The 20,203-nt window shown below is 33.2% G+C and overlaps 2 protein-coding genes across 3 annotated transcripts in view; one reads left to right on the plus strand and one right to left on the minus strand.

The window, feature by feature from the left end:
- Positions 1 to 12,170, minus strand: part of LOC127834500 (solute carrier family 17 member 9-like) — a 52,454-nt gene extending 40,284 nt beyond the window's left edge. For both annotated transcript variants that reach the window (XM_052360372.1, XM_052360373.1), the window contains exon 1: positions 12,024 to 12,170. In XM_052360372.1, coding sequence (XP_052216332.1) covers positions 12,024 to 12,073 — 50 coding nt within the window. In that variant the 5' untranslated portion in view covers positions 12,074 to 12,170. The remainder of the gene's footprint in view (positions 1 to 12,023) is intronic.
- The window catches only part of LOC127834498 (uncharacterized), a 213,288-nt gene that overhangs the window by 82,745 nt on the left and 110,340 nt on the right, over positions 1 to 20,203 (plus strand). The window lies entirely within an intron of this gene.

Consider the following 20,203-nt stretch of genomic DNA (forward strand, 5'->3'; position numbering starts at 1 on the left):
ATAAGCCTACGGCTTTCGATGCAATCGAGCTACAATAAATAGGTTTAAACTAATTAAAATAAAATAAACACAAAATTTGAGCATATCTTTAATTGCTCTTACTCCACATGTACCGGTAATAATAGATCATTATCGACCATTATTAGGGGACATACACCATAATTGATCCCCATGAACGACCCGTAAATCGTTCATATGTGTTATCTAAGCCCCTTATGCACACCCCGCTGATAAGAGCGTGCATGTTTTGATTGAACATTGGCCGAATGCAGACAGCAAGCGCTTGTGAGAATTTCAAGTGCACGCATTTTAGCCCGCTGGGCTAAAATCGCCTTGGGAAATCATAATTCTTATACATGTATGATGTAATCCATGCATTACACTTTTGTTATTTTCTATTTTGTATATGGCTAAAACCAATTGTATGCTTTAGAGCTAATACATGTTGCTGCTGTAGATGTTGTATTATAATTCCCTTACGGAAGGGTCGTTTCTTTTGTTTCTTCCAAAAGTCTGTTGTCTGACCGCTATTCATATACAATTAACATAAGTATCAGGGTTCTTAATAACTTTTGAGCCAACAGGCCAAAATGTGAAACCAACAGGCCTTCTAGAAGGGTCCGGGGCATGCTCCCCCGTAAAATTATAAAATTGAGCACTTGATTGCCTGCATTTTGGGCCATTTTATGGCTATTTTAATGGTCAACCAGGCACTTAAATTTGAGCATTTTTTTTACTTTCGGATACGTTATTGCACTTGATTTTTAGGGTCATTTTTTAAGATTTTGACAGGGGGGATGCTCAAGTTTCAATTGGGAAATTTAATTCTGATAAGGAAAAAACTTCCATTTCGGATTGGGAATGGGGCCGAAATTGGGCCCTACAGGAATGGGCAGAAAAGGCCTGATCGTCCGTCTACCATGCACATTTTGCGTGACACTTCTAGTTTGAAACATAACTGACTTAAAACAAACTTTCACAACAACAAAAACTTTGCATTAACACAAAAAACAGGGTTTTTTTTGGCCCGATTTTATAGCTGAAATTCGGCTATGTTCCCAATCCCATAAAGTATACTTTTTTCCCAAAATGTGGCAAAAAATTCCCAATTCCCCCCCCCCCCCCCCCCCCAAAAAAAAAATTTTTTTTTTTTAGAAAGAAGTCTTATGCGTATTTTATTTCAATATTAATTCAATTACTAATAAAGTATTGTATGATTTTGTTCTTTTAATTTGAATGATTATGAAGATTTATATCAAATTTAGTATTTCCCTAATCAGTGGACTTTTCGTGTGGAAAAAAGGCTAATGAATTTATTTTCCCAATTTCATGAAAATGCTGATAAAATTCCCAATTCCAAAGCCATGGGCTATCTTCCCAAAAAGTGGAAAAAAACCCTGAAAAATGCAAGCAATCAGGAACAACAACTCACCATGTGATGCAAAGAACGCCAAATATTTGACTGCTTTTTGACTTATTTCAATTTGCGCCTTTTCGTTGTTGTTGTTGTAACGCTTTAAGGGAGATAATCAAGCAACGTCTTTGCTTAATAGCAACAAGGAGCAAAATTACCAGAAAGACACGCAAATTTGGAAAAGTCAATTGCCAATTTTTCGAATCTGAATGATTTTCAACCCGCAAAATTCTGATTTCAAACGGCCGATTTGGCTGGCGGCTGTCTTTTATTGAGAACCCTGAAGTATTAATTAAAATTTGAACAAATTATATATAAAATTTCCGTCCATTTAAAACAAATATTTAATATTTGAAAATAAACTTTTTTTAAAACAAAAATTGTATGTTCGGAGAAAAGCATATCAGGGCTCACGCAACTGGGGGACTCGGGCGATTATATCGCCGCGGCTTCCCTGTAATCGCCCTGATCAAAAGCACCCGCGATAACCACTTCGCCCTTAAATCTGGCAATTATCATATCCGCAGCGCTATCAAAGTTGCTTCTGTTTATTACCGAATACACGCGGACGTCAATCAACTGACCAAATCGACGAAACTCCGCCCCCTGGCGTAGTAATTACCTATTGAAAATTGATAAGCAACCATTCACAGCGCTCGTCATACAGGTATTTGGCAGGGTTCTCTCCTGACTAATCAGAGCGTGGGTTACAAACTCCATTTCGGCTAATAGAAAACATGCCGACACCGGGCGAGACTCTTTGTTAATTGATGACAATTATCGCATTCAATGTCCCCAAAACAATGTGGATTAAAAGAATGTCGGTCTCTATGTATTAATTGGTATCTGCTATGTTTATAGGTGTCTATAGCAACCGGTGTTTATTTTTGGTGTTATCACTTTAATACACTTATATTTGTTAACGCAGCATCAACATACTAAAACAATATCCCGGAAAGAGAAAAATAATGCATTTAATATCAAGCGTACTTTCGTTTGACAACTGATCATGTACGATGTAAATTTAGTTTTAATGCAGATTCGTTCATACGACACACGAACACTTTTACTCCGATCCTTATAAAAAAAGACAGTTCCTCTCGGCTTAGAGGGCTGGGGCAGTAATGTGAAATATCGAATATAATACTTTAAGATACGCTGGCCGAAACTCTTGGAGTGATATTATGCGCATATTACAGTATATGCTATGTTTATAGGTGTCTATCGCAACCGTAAATTTAGTTTTAGTGCAGATTCGTTCATACGACACACGAACACATATCGAATATAATACTTTAAAGCGGGTATATACGATTTTGTCAAATATTTATGAATTTATAAAAACTGTGTAAAAAACTATATATATATATATTTCAATATAAATTAAAATAAAAGTTAAGAAGAACATTGTCGAAAAATGCGGAATAAGCCAGATATTTAATTCTGAAATTGAAAACGGCTGTACAGCCGAATTCGCCAGCATGTATACCATACATGTACGATGTGCATCTAAACTTAGTTTAACGGTTTATTTGAATTCCTGCAACAACATCTATTCATACGACACACGAACACTATCTCCGATCCTAATACAAAGACCAATGCTTCGGTTATTGTAGGAAAATATATGTACGTCATTATCGGCTCGGGGCGCTAATTTGTCTTTGCTGCATTTTATGAAATTCGGCTTTAATGTATAATTTTTCTTGCCTATTTTGTGTTATTGTAACATATTTTATCAATATATTACAATTAAACACATATAAAAAATCGTATATACCCGCTTTAAGATACTGGCCTAAACGCATAAAACCCATTATCGCATGACGCGGCTATGAAAGAGTTATTTAAATGTGTCGAAAAAAAAATCTAGGTAGATCAATTCCCGCGTCGTTGCGGTAATGTTTGTTAAAGTTGTTATTTCATGCAAACTCGTTGATTTAATCCAATGTTTAATATTAGCAAGTGTTTGTTTTTTAATTGAATTGTAAACAAAGAGTCAGTTAAAGTCTTCGGAAAATTTGCACTCCATGTGATTTGACAGTTTGACGTCATCAAAGGATAGCCGCTTCCTGTCTGAAGCAATAATGCGACAAAGTTCTCGCCGACAAAATTGGCTTCCTTTGTCTAGCAATCAACAGTCCTAACTAATCGTGTGTTTGTTCCTCATTGGTAATCGTCCAATTAAATAATAGCATGTGCATAGCTCCGCCTTCAAATCTTTTGCAGAGAACGGTGGTGGAGTTTAACTGTTAATTGAGCAAGTGTTTTACGCAAGTTGAGTTCCGATGTGCCGACATTATTATGGCGGACGCCCGTGTTTACAAAATTCCTAAACGCATATATCGTAAATAACGGCAGTGTTTAATTAGAATATTTATACTATTTTATCTACTTTAATATCGGGTTTGTTTAATATAATTAACATGTTAAACAATATTAATGCGTCACAATTTGATGGGGTCGCAATTTTACTGACGCTGATTTTCCTATTGTCTGTAATTTTAACCAAAATAAATCTTGAGAAGTCCTTGAAAGTCCGCAAGCTGTACTATAAGTAAAAAAGTGCTTTTGTACTGAGCTGAAGTGCTCAAATTCAAACATACATGTATATATTGAGTTTTATGCTTTGCTCTTGTGTCATATGTATGAATTGATAAATTAGTGCTTATAAAACTTATTTTTCAACATTATTTTATAATGTTTTTATGCTTATATTTTTGTCAGTAATAAATTTATTAAAAGGAATGATTTTATTACTTTAGTTCATACACATTAACAGGTCATGGTTCACAATGGTCCATCGGTGATCGCAAAAGATCCACTTCTCCCTAAAACTGCTCCACTTCTCCCTCTCCAGAGCTTAGGGAGAAGTGACTTCTCCCAAAAATTGGAGTCTAGCTTGAGCCCTGCATATAGGTAAACCGTTTAATGGTACATGTTGTTGTAAACACACCCTGTGCGTTCTTTTAATTTTGTTTTGGTTAATAAAAACTGTTCCATATGCAAACAAGTTGACATTTACATTTACGGTTGACGTGTTTGAAACTTTGATTAAAATCTTTCTTCTGCGAGCACACCATATCATGTAAGTAACAAAGAAAGGCCAAATTTGCTCTTTCATCAAACTATCAAGTTTTATACATCATCAAAAAGGGTGTTTTTTAAGAAAAGTAATACTGTTCAAATTAAGACTGTATCTTACCTCAGCCAAAAAATATTTAGGATTTAGTAAGGTGTGGTCGCCATTTTAGTGAGGTCAAATCTGATACCAAAAATTTCACAGATGTTGAAAAAAACATAATTTTTGTGTGTTTGCAATAAAATGCAACATTATTTCCATAAAATTTAATCTTTTCTGGTTATATTGAGCTACACCTTAATGTAATACAAGGTGGCGCTTTTTGCCTCCAGTAAAACAAAGATGGTTAGGGTATGACATCAAATTTTCAGGCTACTTTGGAATATGCTGACATTGTTAATGTAAGTTATCTTAATTTGCTCATCATAGATAGGTGTCCAGTCATTACACCCCCTGGACATTACACCCCTGGTCATTACACCCTCTAAGCCTGGACATTACACCCACCAAGATATTGATTAGATTAGAAAGGTGTAATCAACTTATGAACCACTAATTGGATTTGTCATGTAAGATGACACTGATGAGATTAATGGTTGCTCAAATTATTTAATTGAGCAGCCATCATTTAAAACATTAATTTTTATTTCACCAGAATGACTGTAACAATATGCATCTAAATAATAAATACTTTTTTCAAGAATATACAGACAGAAAAAACTTGAAGAAATAAAAATAAATATAAATATAATAAATATTTAGAATAAACAAAACACAATCTTAATTCATATACATTTATTTTTATTTCATCATAATGTAATAATATGCATCTAAATCATAAATAATTTTTTCAAGAATATACAGACAGAAAAAAACTTTGAAAACAAAAAATAATAATGATAAATACCCTAATTATTTTGAATAAACAAAACACAATCTTAATTCATATACATTTATTTTTATTTCACCACAATGTTATAATATGAATCTAAATCATAAATACCTTTTTCAAGAATATACAGACAGAAAAAACTTTGAAAATAATATAAAAATAATGATAAATAAAAAAAATATTTAGAATAAACAAAACACAATCTTAATTCATATAAATTTATTTTTATTTCACCATAATGTAATAATATGCATCTAAATCATAAATACTTTTTTCAAGAATATACAGACAGAAAAAACTTTGAAAATAAAATAATAGAAAAATGATAAATAAAAAAAATATTTAGAATAAACAAAACACAATCAAAGTTCATTAATTACAATATCATTAAACCTTAAAGTCAGAATTGATAATGAGGGATCATTGATTGTAGGACATAAGCCCCCCAGGACAAAACCCCCCCAATGAAAAAATGAACATTTGGACAATTGCCCCCCAGTAGAAATGACAGGTAGGATATAAGCCCCCCAGTGCTTATTTTGCATCTGGACATTTGCCCCCCAGTGCTTATTTTAGAAGTGAACATTTGCCCCCCAGTGCTAATATCATATGTTGTTTCCATTAAACTAGTATATCTCTGTCTTTGGATTCATTATTATTTCATATCTCACAAATATATAATCATAGAAACTTGGATCATTATAATTTGAAATAAAAAAGGCCCAGAAACACACTTGAATTTCCTAATCTTAGGTAAAACAAACATCTTAAAGAATTGTTCTTTAATTAATCAATCAAAAGGATTATCAGCTTGTTAAAGGTGTGACATGTGGCTTTGATCATATACTTGTTAATGAAAATTAATGGCTTCTTTATTTAATCAATCAAAAGGATTATCAATAATAATTATCATAACTTAGTACAAATAATGATAATTAAAGTGAACACATATAACAACATTTAAAGGCAATTATTTTTGTAGTTACATTGTTTGAGTGACAATTAACTAAAACTTAGTATATAAGGAAACTATCACATTTCAAATGATACATTTCATCATGGAAATTATTAAGAGTAATAAAGGGTCTGAGAAATTACTGAAGGATGGGTACTCTTACACCAAAAAGAAGTCTCGTAAAGAATCAATACATTGGGAATGTTCCAAGCGCAGAAGCGCTTCATGTAAAGGAACCTTGACAACTAATCTTGATGTAAGTATAATATTAAACTGCTATTTGTTATCTTTGCTATCATAACTTTTAAAATAGCGATTTGCAAAATTAATTCCAGACAGTATTGCATAACTTCACTAATTTAATTTTTTGAAGTAAAGGTAAATGTAGTATTTGTAAGCTTTACCAACATTCAAAATATCAATTAATTTACATAATTAATTCCAAACAGTTATACAAAACGTCACAAAATAATTTTATATATAATAAATTAAATGTTTCATTGCTATTATCCTTAGTTACAATATTAAATAATTGTTTTTATATATTCAGGTTACTATGGTCACATCATCCACAACACACAGTAACGATGCTGACCACTTAGCCATAGAAGTTATGAAAGTCAGAGAAGAGATCAAATCCAGTGTCGCCTTATTTATCCCTTCCATTATTTAAGCCTTTCAGTGGTGGTAATTGGATAAATGGATTATCATCTCAAAGGTTTTGAGTAATCAGGTGGTGATAATTGGACATGATTATCTGCTCAATCGAGTAATGTCATTGAAAATTAGGCACTGGGGGGCAAATGTCCACTTCTAAAATAAGCACTGGGGGGCAAATGTCCAGATGCAAAATAAGCACTGGGGGGCTTATATCCTACCTGTCATTTCTACTGGGGGGCAATTGTCCAAATGTTCATTTTTTCATTGGGGGGGTTTTGTCCTGGGGGGCTTATGTCTGGATCCCGGGATCATTGAAGAAATACCTTTTTATATTGAAACACAACAGGAATCTGTCACTTACTGTAGCAATCAAAGCATGTTTTCACAGTTTATGGGAGGGCCCTAATTGGCACTAGTCTGTGTATCTTTTATGACCCCTAATAAACAGTTAGAGGGTCTTTGTCTGGCCCTAATGTGGCCCAAATAGGTACAATGTTTATCTAAGTGGCCCAGTGTTACTGTTAGTTTTACAAACTGTGTTCCATAAATGATGAAATCAGAAAACTGTGTCAATGATTTAAAACACTAAATTGGGGCATGAGTCTTAATGCAACATAAGATCAACTTAATTATACGAATGATAACAAAAATATATATTACATGTATAATCCGTCATGTCTCTTCCCATTTCCCTTTTCCTGCATAAATACCATTCTGTTACATATCATATTTTTAGAAAAATAATATTTTTGTTAATAAAATGTAAATCATAAGATCATTAAATGGAATTTCATTGATGTAAAAATAAGAAAGTATTATTAGGATTCCAAACTTTCCACATGATGTAGTTGGTTAAAATGTAACAAATAGTTTCTAATTACTAATAATTAATGGATATGTTTTTATAGAGACTAATAATTATATAAACAGATATAACACAGATACCAATTTATACCCAGTATTGTCCATAAGACCATTAAATTGAATTTCATTTATGTAAATGAATAAGAAAGTATCATTAGGATTCCACTCTTTCCACATGATGTAGTTGATTAAAATGTAACAAATAGTTTCTAATTATTAATAATTAATGGATATGTTTTATAGAGACTAATAATTATAAAAGTTATATAATTGTGTAGGTTAAAGTTTATAAATGAGTATTTACAAAAGAAGCATGGCGCAGCTAATAAGCTTAAACCAAGTTGGTGTTTTAAATTATTTATCAGTTACAAGACCATTTGATAAAAACGGAAAATGCCCTAAGGTCCAAAATCGCATGTATCATGGAGCTCAAATTATATAGATCTACAATGTTTATAATAGGAAGAAGAAAATGACTTACCGGTATCACCACATCTAATATGCTGCCATAATCCACAATTATCACATGAAACAGCAAAATCAGAACTATTAACACGCCTTTTTTTTACAATTTGAATCAATACACCAAAATATTTGTTTGGGGGGCATTTTGACAGTGTAACAATGTATACCTATAGTCAGGGCTCACGCTGGGTTCAAATTTTAGGGAGAAGTGACTTCTCCCTAGACACTGATTTAGGGAGAAGTGAGGAGACTTTAGGGAGAAGTGGAGAGACTTGGACAAAGGGTTTGCTTGTAGGGGGTTACAACACACATATATGTGATAGTAATAATAGACACAACAGATAAATAACCATAATTTTACTAGCTCTTTGTTCAATCCATTTTGATGTAAATATGCATAATATTATAAAGACTTAAGTACTTCAAAGGAAAACACTGTTGACTTCTTAATTTGACCGATCTTGTCCTCAAGAATGACACTGGACAGGGCATTTTGAAGTTCTGTGACGCTCTGGTGGTGAGTGTAGGAGGGCGAAGACTCTTTTGATACACTCAATCCAATGTTTGTAGCATACGACAGCATATGTTTCATTTCTTCTTTGGGTAGTTCTCTTTTCGCAATGTGGTACGCAGTCTTCAGAAGATTGGTAGCATACACGTCGTCTTTGTTCAACTTTTTGGCAAGTAATGTTTGCATAGGTTTTTGCGCCGAAATTGTCGAGGATTTCAGGGCGTTGATATGTTGCCCAGATGAAGCATGTCTAGTGTGGTTTGTGGTTTTACTCGGAACCTTGTGACCATTTGAATATGGGCTGTCAATCTTGGCACCTCTGAAATAAGAAAAAATACTAAGTCAATGGTCATAACTTTTACAAATTAAAATAACAAGAAAATACCCAGATGCACAACTTCACATGGTAAGCAAGTTTCAAGACTGTATGTGACGACGGGTGGCACAGAAAATCAATTTAAGTTTGGCGTGTAAAAAAATGCTTTATACGTAGACATGCCCGTATTCACATAATTTCATAAACTTCCTGTCGAATTTAGCAAGACCGTAAAGAAGAAAATATTGAAAGCAATCAACTAGATTATTCAACAGAAATTAAGTAATAATGAACGAAGATGCGCCATAGACATTTATATAATAATAATAATAATAATAATAATCGTCCGCTGATATGTAAATTAATTTAGTAATAATGAACGAAGATGCGCCATAGAAACTTGTAATAATAATAATCGTCCGCGGATACGTAAATTAAAGTGATATTATGCGCATCTAACAGTATATGCTATGTTTATAGGTGTCTATCGCAACCGTTGTTTATTTTTGGTGTTTTCACTTCATATACACTTATATTTGTTAATGCAGCATCAACAGACTAAAACAATATCCCGGAAAGAGAAAAATAATGCATTTGAATATCAACCGTACTCTAGTTTTGACAACTGACGACAAAATAATTTGATGTACGATGTGAATCTCAATTTAGTTTTAGTGCAGATTCGTTCATACGACACAAAGACACAAAATTGTTTCACGGATCATTTCGGCTAAGAAGACTGGGACAATCATGTAAAATATCGAAATTTATAATAATAATAATCGTCCAGGAATACGTAAATTAATTTAGTAATAATGAACGAAGATGCGTCATTGACATTTATAATAATAATAATTATCCGCGGATACGTAAAACGCATCTACAAAACAAACTTATAACCTTAGTTAACTGAACATACCAGCAGATCTTGCAGTGCCATAGACCTGTATCGTCTTTGACATACCAGTCAAACGAATCTTGACAGAGTGTTTTAGAGAATTTTATCTTACTTTCACATTCACTTTCATCGTCATTTTTTCGTTTCGACCCGGGTTTGGGCGATTGACCATTTAGCCATGAGTCTAAAGACATTTCACTACGTGTACAGTCAAGAGAATAATGCCAAGAAAAGCGCTCATTCAGGCTGGTCAGTGAAAACCATATGTACAAGTACAAATAATGGCAAGATGTAATGTGTGCTGTGGTCAGCATCCCATCATGTTTAGAGTAATTAAGAAACAATTGTAGTTGATAAGAAGTTGGCTGGTATGCCCAAACTTCAATTCTGAGGTACCTTCTGCGTTCTTAGTATTTCACAGCTACACAGTGTTTTATTCACTACAAAATCCTGGAAGCACATGCAAAAATTGTTTGAAATCGAGATGTGTAGTCTGTTTAGTATCAGAGCGACTAATAACCAAAAATAATGATAAATATTTTGCGGACACTGAAAATTAATTACAATAGCTCAAGTTTGTTTTGTTTGTACAACTTACCTTACCTTACCATTTACTCGCCGCAAAATTATTGCACCTTTTTGCGTTTCAAAATAATTCGCCGAAACATCGAAATAAAGCAACGATTCTTGCCGACAAACGATTACAAGTGTATGAAGACGATAATTCATCGTAATCACATTAATTGATCAATTAATATGGCAACATCACCCCCGTGGATTATCCCTTATCAATTTCAAATCAATAACACTTGACACACAGTAGCAAACTTCAACTATCACCCCGCTCGCACGTGACTGCATTCGAGTTGAACACTGACTTGACGAATATCGTTCGCCGATTGGATAAGTTCGGAGGTTGGGAGAATCAGGGGCGGGGTTTACCTCAAATTACATGTCGCTCAATTGCGACACGCTCCGGGCAGCGACAGTGTTTATTGGAAATTGAATCAGACCTTGACATCGAGAAAACCGGATGTAAACAAATTCCGATGAAAGGGCGACTGGACGTCGCTTTTTATCTACAATTTCTTAAATTTTAGGCGACGTTTGGCGTAGGGAAAGCGACTTTGTCGCTCACGTCGCCCCCTAGCGCGAGCCCTGATAGTATGATATTCTCTAAAATTGTTCTGGTATATATAGGGACAATGAGTAAAAACAATTTGCATTGAATATTTGTCTTATTAACTTCGTTACCTTTGATGTTTTGATATTCATTTGCCACGACATAAAGATGCAACATTCTTTAGAATTCATAAAATCAAACAATAACATCTTCAAATGAATTTTAATAATAATGGTGTGAACAAACTCCTTTAATTTTAGGTGTTATTATTACACTTTGATAATTAACAAATTATTTGAAAAGATCAAAGAAAAATGTTTTTCACACCGTAAAATTGTTATTTCCCAATTAACACTGCACATCAATAAGACAGACATACAGACAAACAAACAATAAAAAACACTTGGACAGACTCCCATTGGACACACATTAAAGCAGAAACATCATTAATCAAGAGAAGTGTGCCCCGTGGTAGGTGTGATCACACCTTAGTAACCTAATCAATTATGTTTACATCTTGGTGGGTGTAATGTCCAGGCTTAGTGGGTGTAATGACTAGGGGTGTAACGTCCAGGGGGTGTAATGACTGGAAATCCATAGATATATTAACTATCTATTTGTGTTAATTCATGCCAGAAAATAGTTTATGTTGCTAATTTTACAAATAAATAAGCCCCCGGAATCCAGGCGGTAACATTTCTATGGTAAATCGTGAAACCAGTTGCAACTCCCAGGACCCGGAGGGTCAATAGCTGGGAGTTGGATTATTGCAACTATTATTGCAACTTAGACTGTTAAAATATAAAGCAAAATATCACTGTTTATTAAGAATTGAGAGCCAACCTATTCCAATATCTTGTTTCCATCGTGACAGTCTGATCATCCTCGATCATATCTTTATTAATGAAAACATTCAGCGTTATTTAGAGTTTAAATTATCAAACACTAGGTTTACGTGTTGAATTTTCGTTTGTTGTTGTTGAAAGTGTATGCCCAATAATAAAGAGGTTACAACCTACCACAATTTCGACAGGTTGAAAGGTCGCACTGAGATTTGTCTTATTCAAAACGAACCAAAATGAAATTATGTGCCGTTTAGCAATAACCGTTTATAATTTATAATTTAAATTAAGTATTGTCCACTTGCCATTCCAACAATAATGCAAAATATATAAATACGCAATGTGTATATGGTGAAGGGTTCTCTGGACGAAATTTTCATAAAATATCGGGCAGGTATAAAACCCGGAACTATCCGGAAATCTTTATGGTAAAACCCGGAACCGATATAAATGGTTATAACTTCATTATTATTCGTCCGATATTAATTATAATGGTACCGTTGTAAAGAAGATCCTCTACAGATTCTAACCATATCAAAATATTTTATGGCAGGGTCGTAGTCGGCCTGTAAATCGCGGACAAAGTCGGCCTGTTTTAACGTTTTTTTTTACACACGCAAATGCCGAAAAGAAAACCCGGAACCGATATAAATGGTTATAACTTCATTATTATTCGTCCGATATTAATTATAATGGTACCGTTGTAAAGAAGATCCTCTACAGATTCTAACCATATCAAAATATTTTATGGCAGGGTCGTAGTCGGCCTGTAAATCGCGGACAAAGTCGGCCTGTTTTAACGTTTTTTTTTACACACGCAAATGCCGAAAAGAAAACCCGGAACCGATATAAATGGTTATAACTTCATTATTATTCGTCCGATATTAATTATAATGGTACCGTTGTAAAGAAGATCCTCTACAGATTCTAACCATATCAAAATATTTTATGGCAGGGTCGTAGTCGGCCTGTAAATCGCGGACAAAGTCGGCCTGTTTTAACGTTTTTTTTACACACGCAAATGCCGAGAAGAAAACCCGGAACCGATATAAATGGTTATAACTTCATTATTATTCGTCCGATATTAATTATAATGGTACCGTTGTAAAGAAGATCCTCTACAGATTCTAACCATATCAAAATATTTTATGGCAGGGTCGTAGTCGGCCTGTAAATCGCGGACAAAGTCGGCCTGTTTTAACGTTTTTTTTACACACGCAAATGCCGAGAAGAAAACCCGGAACCGATATAAATGGTTATAACTTCATTATTATTCGTCCGATATTAATTATAATGGTACCGTTGTAAAGAAGATCCTCTACAGATTCTAACCATATCAAAATATTTTATGGCAGGGTCGTAGTCGGCCTGTAAATCGCGGACAAAGTTGGCCTGTTTTAACGGTTTTTTTTACACACGCAAATGCCGAGAAGAAAACCCGGAACCGATATAAATGGTTATAAATGCATTATTATTCGTCCGATATTAATTATAATGGTACCGTTGTAAAGAAGATCCTCTACATTTTCTAACCATATGAAAATATTTTATGGCAGGATCGTAGTCGGCCTGTAAATCGCGGACAAAGTCGGCCTGTTTTAACGGTCTTTTTTTACACACGCTAATGCCGTAAAGAAAACCAGGAACCGATATAAATGGTTATAAATGCATTATTATTCGTCCGATATTAATTGTAATGGTACCGTTGTAAAGAAGATCCTCTACAGTTTCTAATAATGTTAAAATATTTTATGGCAGGGACAGTGTTAACCTGTAAATCGCTGTGCGGTAAAAGTTGACCGAAAAATACCGTGTTTTTTTTAACACAGAACAATGTCTTGAGGAAAACACGGAATAGCTAAAAGGGGTTATAAAAGCATCCTTTTCCCAACCGACCATACATTTTTGGTACCGTTGTTACGGTATTGTTCCACTGTTTCTAAATATGTAAAAAATATTGTGAGAAAGCATAATATGAAATAAGGCGAAGCATCAAAGCGAAATGGTTATAAATGCATTATTATTCGTCCGATATTAATTATAATGGTACCGTTGTAAAGAAGATACTCCACACTTATTAACCATGTCAAAATAAATTATGGCAGGGTCAGAGTCCGCCTGTAAATCCCGGTCAAAGTCAGCCTGTTTTAACGGGTTTTTTTACACACGGAAATGCCTTAAGGAAAACCCGGAAAAGGTAAACGGGGTTATAAAACAGTATTATTGACTCGATATTAATTATAATGGTATTGTAGTACAGGAGAACCTCCACAGTTTCTAACCATCTAAAAATATTTTAAGGCAGGTTCAGATTCAGCCTGTAAATCGCGGTCAAAGTCTATTTTAACGTTTTTTACACGCGCAAATGCCTATAGGACTACCCGGAAAAGGTGATAAAATCATCACTTTCCCAACCGACCATACATTATTTGATACCATTGTAATGTAAACAATGGACCTATTCCTACGGCCGTGTTAATACCAATATGAAAAGATGCCATATCAATCCACAACCCCTGGGTAGGTAGATGGGCACCTTAGACCACTAAGTCACGGTAACTATGTCTGTTACTGCTACTTTTGACATTGATATTACCAGTTAAATGTCAATTTCGTGACATGGTTCATGCAATACCCTGAAATTTTCCGGGGACACAGTAACAACAACTGCCAATTAAGGATACAATGGTCGCGATCACAGGTTAGTGCCACCCTTGTATATCTGCTCTTGGCATGTTGTTCTTACTTACTGTCAATCGAAGATTTGGGTCTTGGGTAGATATACAGCTTGTTGTCAAACCGTTCCGATCCGAATACTTAAATAAGAAGTTTTTTGTTAAGAAAAAAATCATAACTGCAATACAAGTCTAGCTTTGATCACGATATAAATCATATAAACATTTTATGAATCGGTGTTGATATAAAGTGTGTTAATTTACCTTGTGCTCGAATTGTTGTGTTTGATTTTATTTACTAACAATGCCTTTAGTAGTGGGACATAGCCAGACAAAGTACTTGTCTGATTATTTGTGTAAGGGATCGTACACAGTGTTCTCGTATTCTGGATATAAAACGCTCCAGTTTATGTACGAGAGGGACGTTTTTGAAGTTGCGCCTTTCTTTTCGGTAAGTACCGTGCACAGTACATATATATATATATATATATATATATATATATATATATATATATATATATATATATATATATATATATATATATATATATATATATATATATATATTATGATATGATTATATTTGTTCACGATGTCTATACATAGTTATTTACGGGTGCATACAATCACCGCAAAGTACCGAAAAGCATCGAATAGCACCGAAAAGCACCGAAAATACACTCAATTTCTCGCTATATATATGCAATATATCGTTTCTAGTGTGTGTTAACGGGTTTAATTAGTTAATTAATGGTTATATGATTGTATGTCTATACTACAAAATTGGATAAATATCGGCAATATACCGACCGAAATGCTTTTCCTGTGAAGACCGAAAAGCACTCAATTTCTCGCTATATATATATATAGAGTTCCTATAAACGGATTTAAATTAAATAAAAGTTAAGAAAAACATGTGTGGAAAAATACCAAATAAGCCAGATACTTCATTCTGATTTCGTCAATACTGTACAGATCTTAAATTTACGGATCATTGTAATTTCCTGCAACGATATCTATTCATACGACACACGAACACTAACACGGATCTTAATTAAGCAGACAAATGCTTCTGCTATTCACAAATTCACACGAGCCGCACTTTTATAAAGGATAATAACTGAATATACACTTATTGACAGAGATCAACGCAAATGTATATTATGTAACCTAAATGACATCGAGGATGAATTTCACTTTGTTCTTAAATGTCCTTATTATAATGATGTTAGGAATGCATTAATTCCGAAATATTATAGAATCCGACCGAATATGTTCATGTTTATTAAACTACTTAATAGCACAAACAAAACTGTATTAAGAAAGCTAGCCATGTATTGTTTAACATGCTTTAAAATAAGAGAAAATGTCATATATATGTAGTGTTAAATAGAAGTACATTTTTCACAAAAAAAATAAGGTCAGAAATATGTAACTGTATCTATATTTTTGTAAACCTATATGCATAACATTGTGTGACCACTGTGTATTAAACCCATCCATGTACCATTCTCACGAAATATGTTCACGAAATATATTTCGTGTTTATTTAGATTATTTATTCTTTAAAATTATGTGTGTTTTTGTGTGTACTTCAACGCATGCTGTTATTTATATGTATGTTAATAACGATGAGCTTCACATGCTTAAGTCAAAAATAAACTATTCTGTTATATTTGCAAAGGCAGCAGCATCATACTAAAACAATCCCAGAAAAATAATGAATATCAACCGACATGACCGACAGAAATGATTCGATGCACGATGTGAATCAAAATTTAGTTTAAGTAATACGACACAAAGAAACTTTTTTAGTTTACGGATCATTTCGGCTTAGAGGACTAAGACAGTCATGTAAAATATCAAATAAAATATATAGTTATAATCAACTGGTAGCAAGTTATAAATATATCGGCAATGTACCAACCGAAAAGCACTTCATGCTGTTTATCATCTTATACGTAAATTGATGTAAATGTTTTAAGTGTTTCTAATTGACGTGAAACTCTTAAATAGAAATTGCAGCATGAATTTTAGTTAATGTGCTTTGTATTAATAATAGCGATTTTAATGGTTCCATTAAAACCATTTATTGCGCGAGCATCGAGACACTTTTGAGTTATTGATGTTAGCACAATGCAAGGTGACACAATAGTATCAGTTTTTAATTATGTGTAATTTCATTCGCACCTCTCGCTTAACTCAACGTTCAAAGGCACGCGCACTTTCACACTTTATTAGCGCCGTCTTTAATCTGTTCTATCTCTTTTTACAGAACAGATTGATGTGAACTTAATGAACACAATTATTTTAACTAATGCAAGTTTAGCTAAAATTAATATATGACTTCTTGCTATACAATCATTATCATTCGAAAATGGATCTTATTTAATTGTGGTTCCTTCTTTGAACTTATGCTGTCCGCCAACATATAGAATAGGTAGTGTCAGTAATAAATGTATTGCTTTAGATTCACATGTTGTTTTTTTTTTAAGATATGTAAGATGCAAATGTGTCTAACTTATATTGTTTTCTGGTCTTTAAGCTATCTTATATATGTGACTACGTGCTATTTTGTTGGAGAAATGAAAGATTCAAATGTGTCTTATTTATATTTTATCCATGTATCGTGTGTATTCAGTGTCATGCGAAAATATATCTTATTTCTTAATTTCCACCTTCACACTTTATTAGCGCCGCCGTTAATTAGTTCATTAAATTAATTAATTTAATATAATGTGCAACGGTGAGGTGGATCAATGCTCGTTGTTAATTTAAATACACACCACTTCAGCAATAAATGAAATCAGTTATTTTGGCTGTAAATCCATTTTTTTTCCGTACAGTAGCCATGTTCCTGTGTATTGAGCTGATAAGATCACCACAGCAAGTTGCTAATACACAGTGTAGACTTAAACGAAATTGGTTTTTTTGACTGTAAATCCAATTTTTCCAGTACAGTACCCATTATGACCATGTTCCTGTGTATTGAGCTGATACGATACCCACAGCAGGTTGCTTATACACAGTGTAGACTTCCCCTGTTTTATTATAGTATTTGTTATTTACCTGATTGGAATAAATGACGTGTATTCATTCGGGTCTGATGGCGTTTTGTTAAAGGTCATTTAATGCAGAAAAGCTGGTTTTCTGACTTATTTTTTTAATCATTTCAATTTAAAAAAGAAATAATGAAACAATGAATGTGTAATTTAATTCTCAACTCTCGCTTAACTCAACGTTCAATGGGACGCGCATAGTTCTTTTTATAAATTATGTACAAATATAATATGCTGTACATTGTTGTTTATTTACTCAAGAAGTACCAGAAAGAAGCATTGTTATGTATAAAGCGCTTTACTTTTTCAAAATTCTACATTAAATAAAGAAATATCGTATTTTTTGGTTAAGTGTACGTGCTTGATATATATTCATAAAATAGCAGTTTTTTTTTAAACATTCGGTCTTTAACCTTTAATTTGATGCAAATGAAAAGAAGAACTGCCTTTTTTATTTTTATACTTAAATCAACATTTAACGAAGTCATTATTGACTAAATAAATATGTACATTTTTTCACTCCATTAAAATCGGCCCTTATAGTTTACTTTCATGTATATATAGAATAATTGAGTGCTTTTCGGTGATTCTATGCTGGCGCGATAGTGCTTTTCGGTTGCAAATAAAAATACTATTGTGCGTGATCTTTACACTTATATCAATATTTAACGAAGTGATTAATGACTTAATTAATACGTACATGTTTTCAATCCATTATAAACGGCACTTATGGCTTACTTTCATGTAAATATGAAGAAATTGAGTGCTTTTCGGTGATTCTGTGCTGTCGCGGGAGTGCTTTTCGGTCTTCACATGAAGTGCTTTTCGGTCGGTATATTGCCGATATTTATCCAATATGGGGCATTAATACATCATAATAAACACAAGGTAGTATAAATATGCATGAAATATAACCATTTTTATCTAATTTAGTCCATTAACACACAATAGAAACGCATTTTTGCATATATATTGCGAGAAATCGAGTGCTTTTCGGTCTTCACATGAAGTGCTTTTCGGTCGGTATATTGCCGATATTTATCCAATTTTGGGCATTAATACATCATAATAAACACAAGGTAGTATAAATATGCATGAAATATAACCATTTTTAACTAATTTAGTCCGTTTACACACAATAGAAACGCAAGTTTTCATATATATAGCGAGAAATTGAGTGCTTTTCGGTCGTCACATGAAGTGCTTTTCGGGCGGTATATTGCCGATATTTATCCAATTTTGGGCATTAATACATCATAATAAACAAAAGGTAGTATAAGTATGCATAAAATATAACCATTTATAACTCATTTAATCCGTTACACACAATAGAAACGCAATTTTTCATTTATATACAAGAAATTGATTGCTTTTCGGTCTTCACATGAATTGCTATTCGGTCGGTATATTGCCGATATTAATCCAATTTTGGGCAAAATGTAGTATAGACATACATTCATATAACCATTAATAACTAATTAAACCCGTTAACACACGCTAGAAACGATATATTGCATATATAGAGAGAGAAATTGAGTGCCTTTCGGTGCTTTTCGGTGATTGTATGGACCGACTTAAATACCAATAGAGCGTGACACAAACACAGCACAATTGTTTATTTCGGCAAACATTTTGATATTATTTGCTTTTAAACATAGCTTTTAATGACCATTGATAGATGAATAATGTTATACTATTATTTGTAATTTCAAAACATGTTACTTGGTGATTTTATTCACGTTCTATAAATACATCAGTTATTCTTATTAACCTGATGCCTGTTGTCTGCTACTGTTACAATACGACGCTTAAAAATGTGGATTGCATAAAGTTAAAGGTCAAATTCCGTGTGCACTATATTACTTGTAATAATGCATTATAAATATGTCAAGCATGTTCACTTTAACAAATACGATACTTCTTTATGTAATGTAGAATTTTGCAAAGATAAAGCGCTATATATATGACAATGTTTTATTTTTTCTTGTTGATTAAAAACAAAAACAAAATATAACAATACATATCATATGTGTACATACTTTTTTAAACCAATATAATGAATCACGTGATGTTTTTATAATTTTGTTAAGCGTGCGTGATATTGAACGTTGATTTAAGCGAGTTATGCGATTTAAAAACTGATACCACTCAGCTTGATTTATAATTCATGTTCCAACGCGCCAATGTATTTAATTAAATGGTTTCATGAAATTGTGTTTAAAAGCATAACGATTGAAAGTCAGTAAGAAACACAGTTTTGCACATAAAATGATCGCCAACAGACCCGAATTAATACACTTCATAAATGCCAATCAGATAAAAAACAATTCCAATAATAAAACAGGGGAAGTCTACACTGTGTATTAGCCACCTGCTGTGGTTATCCCTATTTATCAGCTCTATCTCAGGCACCTGGCTACTGTTATGAACAAATTGGATTTACTGAA

Source organism: Dreissena polymorpha, chromosome 6 (assembly GCF_020536995.1).
Source record: "Dreissena polymorpha isolate Duluth1 chromosome 6, UMN_Dpol_1.0, whole genome shotgun sequence".
Taxonomy (NCBI): Eukaryota; Metazoa; Mollusca; class Bivalvia; order Myida; family Dreissenidae; genus Dreissena; species Dreissena polymorpha.